The sequence below is a fragment of the Phalangium opilio genome, unplaced genomic scaffold (assembly GCF_054372755.1).
Source record: "Phalangium opilio isolate 3A_F unplaced genomic scaffold, DU_Popi_V2 ptg000092l_1, whole genome shotgun sequence".
NCBI classification, from domain to species: domain Eukaryota; kingdom Metazoa; phylum Arthropoda; class Arachnida; order Opiliones; family Phalangiidae; genus Phalangium; species Phalangium opilio.
In genome coordinates, this window is record NW_028324197.1 from 117,154 (window position 1) to 130,126 (window position 12,973).

The window sequence follows — 12,973 nt, forward strand, 5'->3', positions numbered from 1 at the left end:
TGGAAAAAGTCGAAGCGTAAAGCTGAGAGATGAGGCGTATTGGGGTTTGTGTTCCCTAGACGTACCGTTTACAAACAAGCAAGAAATTTTTAAGTCGCGCTTGTTGCTCAAAGATGAAGCGGGTTTTCCGAAAAAGTTCAGATCTGCCGTGGTAGATTTTTCATCTCATGTTTGCTTGTCGCAAAGAGTCAAGTGATTTTCCAAGCCAATAATAGCCCAGGACCGAATATCGTTTGATATTTTTGCGTTTGATTTATCTCGCGAAATAGGCCTAGGCACCACCATCGAGAATGTCTTTAAAAGAAAGAAAAGAACAAGATAAAATTTTTGAAATACGTGTAATCACAGTGCCTCATCCTTTCAAGCTAGACAATTAAATCAAAATTATTCTCAAGCTAAAGTAGAGAAAATATACACATCTTGACAAATTATATCAAGTTACGTTCCAAAAGGCGAAAATAGCCTTCTTTGTTTCTATTCCTCCTTATAGGATGTACCCACCATTGACGTTCCATTCTAATTTTCCGGTTTTTTTTGTTATAAATGTCGAATGTTTTTCAAAAGCAATAGTTTCTTTTTCAGCAGAAGCAAACTAACGACAGTCGACGCCATTTTAGTTTACTTCCGATTGAAAGGCAACTCTGCAATCTAGGCTCATGCTATGATGCTACCGCCCTGCTAGTATGGCTCATGCTATGATGCTACCGCCCTGCTAGTATGTAAACGAAGGAGCGGGTGGAGCAGCAGGAACAAACGCTTTTGGCAGACGCGATTTTTTTAGGTGCGAGAAAAAGATTCGACTTTCAACTTCTACTCTCCGCTTTAAGCTTAATTCTCGCTCAAATGTAAACGAGCCTTAACTGAGAGAAAAATCACAGTGATATTGTTAGGAGGAGGAGCATGTAGCATGGAGGTAAAACACCCTGCCAGATCCAAGGAGTAGAACTCCTGGAATCTGGCAGCCATGCTACACTATTTTATTTATTTATTTCGAATGATATATTTTCGATAGTCATTATTTACAAATTCTTCCATCACAACATTTAGATCTATATTTTGCGAACGCTTTGGATATACATTTAAAACGCAGTGATGGTTTAATCTTGTTTGTGTCATGGTGCTTCGCAGGTATGTCTTCAAACGTCTTAACATAGAAAATCATGAAAATGATCGTTCAGCACTAGCTGATGTAGCTGGGATTACTATCAGGTTTTCTAGAAGTCCCTCAACGTTGGGAAACAAGCTTTTAGTCTCATTGTAAAAAGATTTTAGCTTTTGGCAATAGCCATCGACGGTCATATTTTCGTTATTTTCAAGCAATCTTGAAAGCATCTTTAGCTCTAATTTAATTGACTGGATGTCAATCCTACACTTCTCGATGACATTTTTTGTGCAATCACCCCAGTAATCAGGCATTCTCAGAGCGCTATCCATCGCCATGTATTCATAAAAATCTGGCTGGTCAAATCTAGGTTGAAGTTGTGTACACATTGTGTCTAAAGCTTCGAAATGAATGGATCTATGAACCTTGATATCTCTATCTTCTCGAGGCGCTGCATCGGCTCTCGCAGACAGTTGACGGTTCTCCAAACGCCTGGGTACTTTCTGTGACCAACTTGAAGCTGGTGGGGCAAGACCGTACTCTTCAATCTTCTTTTCTGTACTGATCCACAAATTCTCAAACTCTTTCTCGTTGCAGATTGACTTAAAATAATTTGAAACAGTGTCAACTGCTTTTTTTGCACCTACTACATTTTCGGCAGCTTTCTGTAGCGCGACGCTTAGACTCTATGTCGGTTCAAATACGGCCAAACATACTTGAAGACCGAAGTAAACGGAGCCTTTTAGAAATTGGTCATGTTATCCTCTTGCCTTACAAGCGACATCAACTTTCGAATGGGCTAATTCATCTAAGAACTCCAAAACTTCTTCGTAATTTTTTAAGAGCGATAACAAGGCTGGTACCCGAACATTCCATCTCGTGGGACAAAGAGGACTTGGTAAACATTTTTCTTGATTTTCATGAGAAGCTTTAATATCTTTGAAAAATGCCATCCGTTTAGGTGAATTCTTAATAATCACTCCTACTTCATTGCACCAACCTAGGACGTCTCTCAACAAAGGAATAGCATTAACCGCGTCCTGCAACGCAAGGTTCAGGCTATGATTACAGCAATGTACGTAGAATGCAATCGGTTGTTTGAATTTCATTAAAGATTGAACACCCTTAAAAGCGTCTGACATGTTTGATGCGCTGTCATAACATTGTCCTCTTAAATTTTGAATGCTCAACCCGAAGCGTTGCAAAACATCCATAATTATCTGAAACGAGCTTTCACCAGTTGTACTACTGGTTTCGTACAATCCAAGAAACAACTCTGCTTTCAAGGTCCTTAACAATTCGAATACAAACAGAAACTTGTTCGTGATTACTTATATCCCGAGACACGTTGACAATTAGGCTGAATATCTGATCAGGTTCTATTTCCGAAATTATTTCTCTAAGTAATCGGTGAGCCAATAGCTGGAGAATTTCGTTTTGAATTTCATAAGATGTGTACGATTTTTATCTCTCAAGAAAATATTTAAGCTCTGGTATATCAGATTTTCTTAGTTCATTTAGCTGACTGAAATTTCCACTCTCTGCAACGTGTCCTCTTAGTGCTAGACCCTGGCGAGCTAAGTACTTGACATTTTCAAAAAGTGCTTTAAGCGCGACTCTAGCCTTACGCTGCTCTTCCATTTTAGCATCAGAAAGCTGCGAGATAACTGGTGTAACGCTAGTAGAAGCGTTTAGCTTAAACAAAGCTTGTTTGTGAATATTACTATTGTTATGAGAAAAAACTTTTCAGTAGCTATGTTCCACTTTCGGAATCCTTTTCCATTAAGCAGATCAGACTCTTCAAATGTTTTCAAAAATGCACTATTAAGGAGTTTTTTATGTTGAGCTCTTACGCAATGAAAACATGAAAATCCATGTGTGGTTTTATGAAAGTGAAGCCAAGGGTACTCTTTATAGAATCTTTTCTGAAAGTTTAAATTGAGACCTTGAATAACCTGGCGTGGAATGAGTGCGGATTCTGGCTGGAGAGGCTTTTCGATCAATGAATAAACTTTAGATTTTAAAGCAGTTTCAACTGTTTCGTTAACATTTTCTGCCTCCCCACCCGAAGATAACATTGCAGCAGTGTCCGGTTTTCTCGCTTGCAATGTTGAACTGTCGAAAAATTCAAGTTCATTGGTGGTTGAGCATGTGGAACCTAAAATCGTCAATTTATAGAGTTGATAAAAAATGGTTGTTACTTTTTCCCCAAAAAATTAGAATAGGTATTCTTTACACAGTACATGGACACTTACTTATATGGCCAGGGCTTAAGCGTTTTTTGAATAAGTTCGTTATTTTCTTTTCGCCGCTCTTTTTCATCTTGCAATTTTAGTCTGTTACCAATAATAATCTAATCTTTGACTGATAGTTTCGAGACTAAAATTATAATAAACCATTAATGTGATTCACTTTCCAAATCAAGCCTTGGCAACGCGGGAAAAACAACAACGTTAACTGAGACAAAGCTGCTCATGCAAGGAGGATAGCCGAGCGCCCGAGCCGTAGCGCATGCGCCATGAGTCAGATGAAGTGGCTTTTAGCGCCATCGTGGTGTTCTATTTTTCCCTATAATTAATATGACAATAATACATTACATTTTAGTCTTAAATTCTTTTTAGGAAGTACAAATATTTAATTTACACAGATTTAACAATTTTTATTAAATTATTAAATAAAATAGTTTGTTAATCTAGGGGGTACGGTACCCCCCACCTAAAATTTACGGGGGTACATTGTACCCCTGTACCTGCCCTTTGTTGCTGCGCCACTGTATTGAAGCGTAAAACTAATTAAAAGCAACTTGCCGATAGTTAATGCCTGTGTTATCGTAAAAAACTAAATAGGTCATGTGGGCTTATGTACAGTTTTCAGACATAGAGGCCAGGTTACTTGAAGCTTAGTAATCTAGGCGCTTTTGAACGCCAAATAGTAGCCCGGCCTCCTCGCGTAAATTGTACGAATCCTTTACGTCTGAGATTTATTGTTCCAGGCATTATTTTACAAAAATTTTGTTGAATACGTAATTTTTCGTAAGTTACCATCATGAATTGATTGATCAACTCCCTCCGATTTCATTGACGTTTGTATGAAAATCGTTTTACATTACACAAAATTTATCTAACCGTCATTCAAACATTCCAAAGGATTGTCTTCGTTTCCAGCGTATGGGTAGCTCTCTATTAGCTCTTGAGGCATGCAATTTTTTTTCCAAATTGGAAATAGTTACACTATATATTTGTAGGCTTCTACGATTTCTGGTTTAAGCTGTTCCTCTAGCGATGTCGTATAGCGATATTTTGCGACTTGACATCCAAAATAAAAATGATTAAATGAAACCATGCGAATTAGTCAAAGGAAATCAGCTTCGTCGTAAATATTTCAAAGTGGCACTTACACACAAGTTTTACTATTAGTAAAGTCACTAAATCAGCGAATGGGCTCTCTCCTTTCTTGTTTAATCTTTTTGAAGATTTATTTATGCTTGAACTAAGCTTTGTTCGCCTAAATGTTAATAACGAATAAATTTAATTTATCATAACCTGTTCTATCAAATGGTGCACTTGTATCGATAAATTGAGGTTTAAAGTTTAGCGATTTTAAGCGGAAATTTTTCAATTACATTTTTACGTTCGGGTCACCGTTATGGACTTATGATTTTGAGTGTTTTTCAAATCATTCCTAAAATTTAATGAAAATTATGCTAATTATATGAATTTAATACGTTTTCAACTGCGCGTGTTCAATATAAAATCTTCGAAGAACTGGACGAGCAAAATAATAATAAGTCCACCGTAGATTAAATTTATACCGCGCTAACTTATTAATTTAAAGTACGAGGTTCATGAAATTTGATTTTCGCTTGTTACATAGGTAACTCTCCCATAAAAAAATTCCTCCCGCTCATCAGTTATCCATGTACGATTTAGATGCTATAAATGGTTTTTCTTTCTTACGTTTCTTTGGGGTAACATTCGTACACAATTTTGAACCACGAATAAATTTTTGGGTTTTGTCCTTGCACATGTTGGGAATTTCCTCCTCCAATAAATAGAGTCCGTTAACCTTTTCAATGTTAATTTCAGGGTTTGAGCAAAAAAATATTAATAGACCGATAAAAAAATTCGCCTGTAAGTTGTTTTTCCCTCAGCAGTACTGGATTTTGAAATGGAAGTCAGTTCACTTCGGTTCATATCATTCTCGATTCTACTTGAAATCCTGAACTACGAAGATTTTTTTCATTTCTTTTAGCTGTCGTCTGCTAAGAGTCCTCTTTGTTATCAACAACGCAGTTAAGCATAGATATAGAAATACATTATTATAGCCTAGATACACTACCTTTGATTTAACGCTCGAGACTCAATGAAGCCAAAAATCGAATTTTGCCCCTCGGCATGTATGATCGGTAGGGTGGGGAATAAAGCGACACTAGCCACCTAACGGCAGACGGGGAAACTAAAAATAAAAATGTTCTGTTTTTTATTTTTTTCCTATACAAATTATTTAAAAAAGGCGGGAAATTCAAGTTGCAACTTTCATATTTTTAAAACTTAAAAGCTTTTGGCGTTGTTAAAAATGATAATCGGTAAGTGGAAAGTGAGTTTTACTAATTAGTAAAACCGTTTAGAATGTCTTTTTGAACATTTTTAATGCAATAAAAACCTGAAATTGATTAAATATCTCATTTAATGAGTAGGCTTAGAAATGGTTAAAGTTTGTGCCGTTCCTGACTGCAAGCCTTTGAACAACAAAAAAATACCATTTCACAGGCATGTTGGTTTCAATTTTTCTAAATATGAAATAATTTATACTCGTTGCTTTCATGTAATTAAGATTTCCACAATTAAACAAACGGTTATGTCATAAATGGCTCGCGGCTATAAAACGGTTGGACTTAGTGCCGGGCAAAAACCATTTTGTTTGCGGTAATCACTTTCAGGAAAGTAATTTTCGTATACGCGAAGACAGAAACCACAAAACTCTGAAATTACTAAAGGACGAGGCAATACCTTCTTTGTTTTATTTAAGATTTAATGAAGCCGGTTCACAAGTATACATAACAATTGAAAAACATATTAAGTTCGGAATGTCAGTACATAGTATGTAACATAATAGCGCACCTATGGCAAAAAGGACGCGAGAGATTCGCAGAAACAACACATTGACAGTGCATTGCCTAGTACAATACCCACCCAACAGAGTCTTCATCATCGATCGCAGATTTTCTGTTCTTTACCCACGAAGTAGAAGTCTGTACATCAGCCGTCCACAACGTCGAAGTACATATCTTGAAAAATAATAAAAGTAGTACATAAATGACGGCCCCAAAACAGTACAGTGGAAGGCTGGGGAGGATTGAGGATTGCAAGATGCCGGATGAGACTATGTACGTACACCATTTGATTGACGCACCCCTCTCTCAGACCTGCAAGAGGGCGTTTTTGATTGACGCACCCCGCTCTCGCACCTGCAAGGGGTGTTTTTGATTGACAGGTCAATGAAGCGTGTTCGATTCTCGGATGTAAAAGTACATACATTGGAGTATGAAAATTGGGTGAATTATGATTTAAGAAATAAACAGTATTTTAATATGTTAATTAGATTAAAATTTGAACCATTAATTTCTCCCGTATTAATCAAATGGTTAAGGGGTGATGAAAGTGCAGATGACGTTGGGGGAAAATAAAGAATCCCCAAAAATCCCTACTGGGAAAAATTATATTTCCCCATAAAACCCAGGCCACTAGATTATTCTAGAAATATTAAAATTCCCCGTAAAACCCAAGATAACGTTGTTTAAGGCCATGACGTAAAATGTACAGTCAAAGTTGTAGATTGTTCGAGAATAATCTTCCCGAAAAAACCCACGGCGTAAACAATATTAATGTACAGTCAAAGCTAGGATGATGATCTTATTAAATAGTATAAAAAGCCGAGACCCCAAGTTAAACAACCATCACAATCTCACTCAAGCTCGACGAGGAAGGAAGGAACAGCCACCAAGTACAATGTAAGAATAGTTTTTATACTCTATCTCAATCACTGAAAAATATCAGTGTTAATGGGAGATTTATTTTTTCTCTCCACGAAGGCTTAAGAAATCCATCGTGGTCGATTTCGATTTCCTTGACGGGCGCATTGTTGGAGTTGAACGGGAACAAATCGCGAAGGAGGTGGCCGTTACAACCGTAGAGAAAACACCGAGGGTTGGTTCATGGTATTTCGCGCCCCCATACGCCGAAAAAGAATTGACCTACGACGCCTTACGGCAAAACAGGTGGCTTCTAAACAACCTGCACGGCCTGGAATGGGATTATGGAGTAACCCCCTACGAAAAACTCGGGGAGTGCCTCCGATCTGCAGTTCAAGGCTACGACCGCGTATTCTGTAAAGGGGTGGAAAAGTGTTAATTTTTGTTGAACATTATTAATCGAGAAGTTATAGACTTGAATGGAGTTGGATGCCCAAAAGCTAACGAAATCGATGATGATGGTCCGATGATTACATGCACGCTAAATCATAAAACTGTCCGTAATAATAAGAAGTATTTATGTGCACTATCTAAATGTATATTATTTTCCGAGTGGATTTATAACCACAATGAAATTGTAAATAAAAATTTAGGAGACGAATAAAAATGAAATTCAAATTTTAACTTTTAATTAATTTACTTTTATTTTTTCATCGTTTTTTTTCCAAATTTGGTACGACACTGCGTAATTAGCGCACAAACTTTGGTTTACCACAATGCCGACATGTTCAATTAAAGTCCTGTCGAGCTGGGTGGCGAGCACGTGCTCCTCACCCCCATTTAAACTGTTGTGGGCATCCCGCCTCCTCATCATTAATTTTAATATGGCGGTTTGAACGCTGATAATAGTAAATAAGAGGAAAAAATTGTTTTAGTGAAAATATACGTATTGTAATTAATGTAAATAGAATTAAATATTTGATAATGTGTCATACCCATATCCATCGCAGTTCGGGGATGGGTGTTCACCATCCGGGGTGGCGTAAGCCCCATTGATATCCCTCGTCGGGCTAAGGGGGGAAGAATCCCAAAATATATTAATAAATAATCTAAAACCTAGCTTTATTTTCAACACACACCTTGGGCGTATATATCCCGCAATTAGATCCTCTAGGGTGACCAAAAGGGTCCGGATAGAGGGGGTGGCCATACTCGGGAGTAACAAAACCCGTACGGTATCCATGATGCTAAACGAAGTCAATTAGCGCTAGAAATGGTGGGGTGTATAAATATGGATGTATTTACCGGTATCCGTTACAGTTTATGTTTATGATAATTTCCTCATTAAAGTCGTCAAAATCACCCAGGTCGGCACTAATCATATTAAAACAATCTTAATTATTGATACTAAACAACAATAATAGAAAAAAAATGCACTTAGATATCCCCGGGATGGATAATTGGGAAAGTGCTTACGGAGTCAACATAAGCATCATCATCGTTTTCGACGATGAAGTTCATTACACAGCAGCTCCCTCATCCAACATAAAATCATCCACTATTTCAGCTATTATAAGCGGAGAAGTTTCTGGTGCGTGCACCCACGACATGTCACCCATTGGGACGCGACCCGCAACCATTAGAGGAATTTTCGCATAAAATAAAAAATAATGGTACTCAACTTGCCACTAGCACAGAAAAAATAGTTGTAAGTAGAATATTGAAAATGGCCCATGTCCCTGGGTCCAACATGTAGTATGAAAACCTCTATCCCTTCCACGGATTTTCACCAAATCACAATAGGACTTCAAACAGTTAGTATGAATTGTAGGATTAAAAACCTTACACCTATGAATCACTGGTTTCAATCGGGATTCCCCCAAAAAACCCAAAAAGCGCGAAGAAATCAAGCCCGATTACTGGGTGGTCGGTTACCAGTTCATAATATACTGATAACTTAAAGGACATGGTACATAGAATAAGATGTATCCGACCCCTCGTTTCGAACCATCTAGAAGGCGAAAACACGTGCGTCTTAACCCAACATGTCAACTTGACGTCTCAACCGAGGTGATATCCAGTCTCTATTCTGGGTGGTCAAACACTATAACATATATATACATTCGGAAATTGGGTGACAAACCCCTCGTGTACGATTGTACCTGCTACTATAGTTTAAGATTTAGTTTGGGTTTTTATCAGAGGAGTAAATTTCTTAGACTTGAGGGAGTCTTCACATCAAAGCATCATGTTGACTTTACACTACCTACAATATAAGCCGAATTCGGATGTACAATGAAGTGTCGATCACCTCGGACCATCTAGAATATTCTTTCCGATTCCAGAACATTCCATTGTTTCTAGAAGGTTCTTTTTTGGTTTTCCTTATTACACCATCTTAAACCAGGTGCAATTGGATTTCTGTACGTTGATGGGGAAAATTTGAAACCCCGGAAAATCCAAGTAAAAAGACACTGTTTAAGGCTGACAATATTTTTATTCAATGGAAATCACGGGAAAGGGTGAAACAATATATACGTGTACCTAGAAATTGTATAAAAGGGAAGGGAAATGGGTGCTATGGTCACATTCGATTTCAAGATGTACTCCTGTTCCACATGCGCCGATGTCTTCACCAACCAGCCGAACCTTAGTCGTCATATGCGGACAAAACACGGTAATATTTCTTTTGCGTGTCCAGTTTGTAATAAGAGTTATGCGCGGAAAGATAATTTAAACCGCCATCAACGGCAAATGAACCACGTTGGAGCCGCCGTAAATAAAGTCGTAGAAAATAATACGCGTCCAACGTCCCCGCAACCCGGACCATCACACCGCGTCACCCCTCCCAATTCTCCCGTAAAGAGAAAAGCGGCACCGATTCTGACAAACGGAGGAAAGAAAAGAAAAGTAGAAAATGGTAAATATTTAGTCGGCAAATGAACCACGTTGGAGCCGCCGTAAATAAAGTCGTAGAAAATAATACGCGTCCAACGTCCCCGCAACCCGGACCATCACACCGCGTCACCCCTCCCAATTCTCCCGTAAAGAGAAAAGCGGCACCGATTCTGACAAACGGAGGAAAGAAAAGAAAAGTAGAAAATGGTAAATATTTAGTTTATTGATTTCCCCCCTGTAAAGTGTCTTACCCGCCGCACATTGATGCATAGGGTGTAGCTAACAACCAGGTAGTCCGAACAAAACGATCCAGACATTGAGGAGGTGAACGCGCTCGATAACGCGATTTTCTCGGCCAGAGATACCGCCCCAGAAGGTGTGACGGACCCCGTTTTGTTCATAAACAAACACCGGGAAAAACTAGAAACTTACCTCAGAAACAAACTAAGCGTGAAAAAGGGAATTAAATGGTACTTGGAGGTACAAGCGCGGTACACTCGGGAGTTGGCTAATACTGCCACTGAGGCAGAAACTCTACCATTCTTCCGTGGATTTGTAACGGGAGTTACTAAATCCCGCTATGCAGAGCATACATCGTGCTAAGAAAATACCAAATAAATACAATACTTTACGTTATTCCTCAATGCTTTTATTCTTGTTCTTCTCAGATTAATTGGTTATTCAATATTAATATAGTTATAATGGTTCCAAGATAATACTCCCGACTCCCTAAGCCTACTCAGTGAGGAATAATTATACGTCGTTCACCGGCTTCCGTCTTCAACTGCCCCCTCTCTCTCTCCTCATCTCTTATACTCATGAGAAGCACAGTGAGGTCAAAGGTTATATGCAAGCGCCTTCTATTGGTATGGGACGTTCAGGGCGCCTTCTACCGTCACATTTTCCCCCTAATTATGGCTCACTGAGTAGGAAACATATCTTGTTAAGTCGATAGTAGCTATACATATACAAAAATATTTTTTTTGTACAAACTTATAATGAAAATAAATAAAGTGGACGGAAACAAAATTTAACCTAATAATAATGTTCAACATCATAAAAAGTCACGTCTAGTGTCTCGTAAATGGTTCGGGCAATCGACGTGGGGATAACGGCGGTAGTCCGTGACTATTACGTTGGATATTATTCCGCAGGACCCTTCGTGGGTGAGGGCAAGTACTAGCCAAGTGTCCCGTTCGCCGGCAACGATAACACCGCCTGCGATATGGACAAGCCTCCCGATCATGCCCACGCAGTCCACAATACGAGCACTCATGAACGTACGGCTGAGCTGGTCTGGTACTGCTGGTTTGATGATGGCGTGGAGGAGATTGTTGTCGACGTGAAAGAGGTGATGGGGTGGATCTGGATCGCTGCCTGCGTCGAGGAGGTGTTTTGGATCGCTACCTGCGTCGAGGAGGTGTTCTGGATCGCTGCCTACGTGGAGGAGATGATCTGGGTAGAGGTCGGCTAGAGCTTCCCCTACGCTCAACTGAGGGACTTCTATAACGTTGATGACGGGAACGGGCCCAAGATCGACCCCGAGTGTGTAGACGGGGTGATGGGGATTCGGCTTCCAGGGGAATATCTCGTCTAAGTGACGTACGTACTCCCACCGAGCGATACCCTGGCTCGACAGTTACAATGATCCTAGCGTTTTCCTCTGATGAAGTGCGCATACTAGGGAAGGAATAGATATCCAATTAGTGATTAAGGTAACGGAACTACCGAGCGTCCCTGAAAATTTCCTGATTCGGTGAAGCTCCAGGTATGGGTTCAGGTCCAAAACGGAAGTTCTCCCGTGTTAAAACCGGCCCCACGTGTGGTAACTCTTTGTAATCGGGCCATGACCGTATGCGATACCGTGGTGGTCCGGTGGTATAATAATACACATCGTGTGTTTGTCCCGTGGGTGAGGGTTTTTTACGTTTTACCACCTCTCGGGTCCAGCCAAATTTAAAGGGCACCAGGAGAGTGCTATGGTCGTATCTGGAGGATCATCGAGAGATATGGAATCGCCCAACAAGGTATCAGAGTTATCTGCCGGACCAGTAGTGATAGAGTCACTTAAAGAGTTAAAAGATTGTATTAAATTAGCGTTAAAAGGTTCGGGTCCGATGTCAGATTCTGCTATTTGGGCTTCTTGATGATCGTCCTCATCGACGGACTCATTAATCACATCCCCTACTGGATTCTGGTCGTCCTGGGATATGAAGTATTTGAGCTGGCTGATGCGCCATGTCCCGGCAGGTGCTCCCGTGATCTCGTGACGTAAGACATATGTTAGCGGTCCTTGTTTGGCTATAATCCTATACGGGCCCTCCCATGCGGGAGCGAACTTGGCGGAAAATCCGGTGGATGCTTGGGAAAGTTTATGGGTTCGTTTCCAAACCAACTGACCACACTCCATCTCGGAACCTCCATAATGTATATCATAATAATGTTTCTGCTTTATTTGAGCTATACAGGAGAACGACTCGGCTTCTTCTCGGATTTCCTGAAGGTCTCGCAGTGGTCCTCGTTCGTAGGCAGTTAATACCTCTGGTCCAACCTGGCGGTCAGAAAAGTCACGGGTATCCTCGTCATGATCCCATGGTAAGCGGGGTTCTCGACCGTAGACCAAGGAAAATGGAGAGTGACCCGTTGTAACATGGATGAGAAGAATTGATGGCTAGCTGATGCATTTCCAGGCCCAAGTCCCATCGATTGTGGCTTTTACCTACATACATACTTATCATTTCACCCAAGACTCGGTTGACTCGCTCGGTTAGATAAGTTTGAGGGTGGTAGGGGGTAGTGAATTTGGCCTTGACCTTCATTATCCGGCACACGTGGGACCATAAAGCTGACGTGAACTGCGTGCCATTATCCGAGCAAACGGCTTCCGGTGATCCATGGCGGGAGATGTATTTTATAAAGACATTTCCAATGGTGAGGGCAGTTATATTACGGACAGCTGTAATTTCGACATACTTAGTAAAATAATCCACAATAACAACCAG

General features: G+C 40.0%; 2 protein-coding genes across 2 annotated transcripts; one reads left to right on the forward strand and one right to left on the reverse strand.

The window, feature by feature from the left end:
- Positions 1–1,158: 1,158 nt before the first annotated feature.
- Positions 1,159–3,424, reverse strand: LOC149640873 (zinc finger MYM-type protein 1-like). The gene is made up of 5 exons (XM_089850525.1): positions 3,358–3,424; positions 3,058–3,260; positions 2,434–2,524; positions 1,873–2,378; positions 1,159–1,767 (listed from the first exon to the last, which is right to left on the reverse strand). Exons 1-5 carry the CDS (start codon positions 3,422–3,424, stop codon positions 1,159–1,161), a joined length of 1,476 nt encoding a protein of 491 aa, XP_089706651.1.
- Positions 3,425–6,486: 3,062 nt separating this feature from the next.
- On the forward strand, positions 6,487–7,748 carry LOC149640874 (uncharacterized). Its single transcript, XM_089850568.1, has 2 exons — positions 6,487–7,112; positions 7,194–7,748. The coding sequence occupies exons 1-2, from the start codon at positions 7,006–7,008 to the stop codon at positions 7,510–7,512; spliced, it is 426 nt and encodes a 141-aa protein (XP_089706694.1). The 5' UTR covers positions 6,487–7,005; the 3' UTR covers positions 7,513–7,748.
- The last annotated feature ends 5,225 nt before the right edge of the window (positions 7,749–12,973 follow it).

Bases quoted from the DNA above. Each gene is read 5' to 3' on its own strand.
- LOC149640873 (XM_089850525.1), bottom strand. From the start codon at position 3,424: ATGAAAAAGAGCGGCGAAAAGAAAATAACGAACTTATTCAAAAAACGC. The intron at 3,261-3,357 runs GTAAGTGTCCAT...TGACGATTTTAG, and splicing joins CTTAAGCCCTGGCCATATAA to GTTCCACATGCTCAACCACC. The intron at 2,379-2,433 runs GTAATCACGAAC...CCTTGAAAGCAG, and splicing joins CAACGTGTCTCGGGATATAA to AGTTGTTTCTTGGATTGTAC.
- LOC149640874 (XM_089850568.1), top strand. From the start codon at position 7,006: ATGATGATCTTATTAAATAGTATAAAAAGCCGAGACCCCAAGTTAAAC. The intron at 7,113-7,193 runs GTAAGAATAGTT...CTCTCCACGAAG, and splicing joins GAACAGCCACCAAGTACAAT to GCTTAAGAAATCCATCGTGG.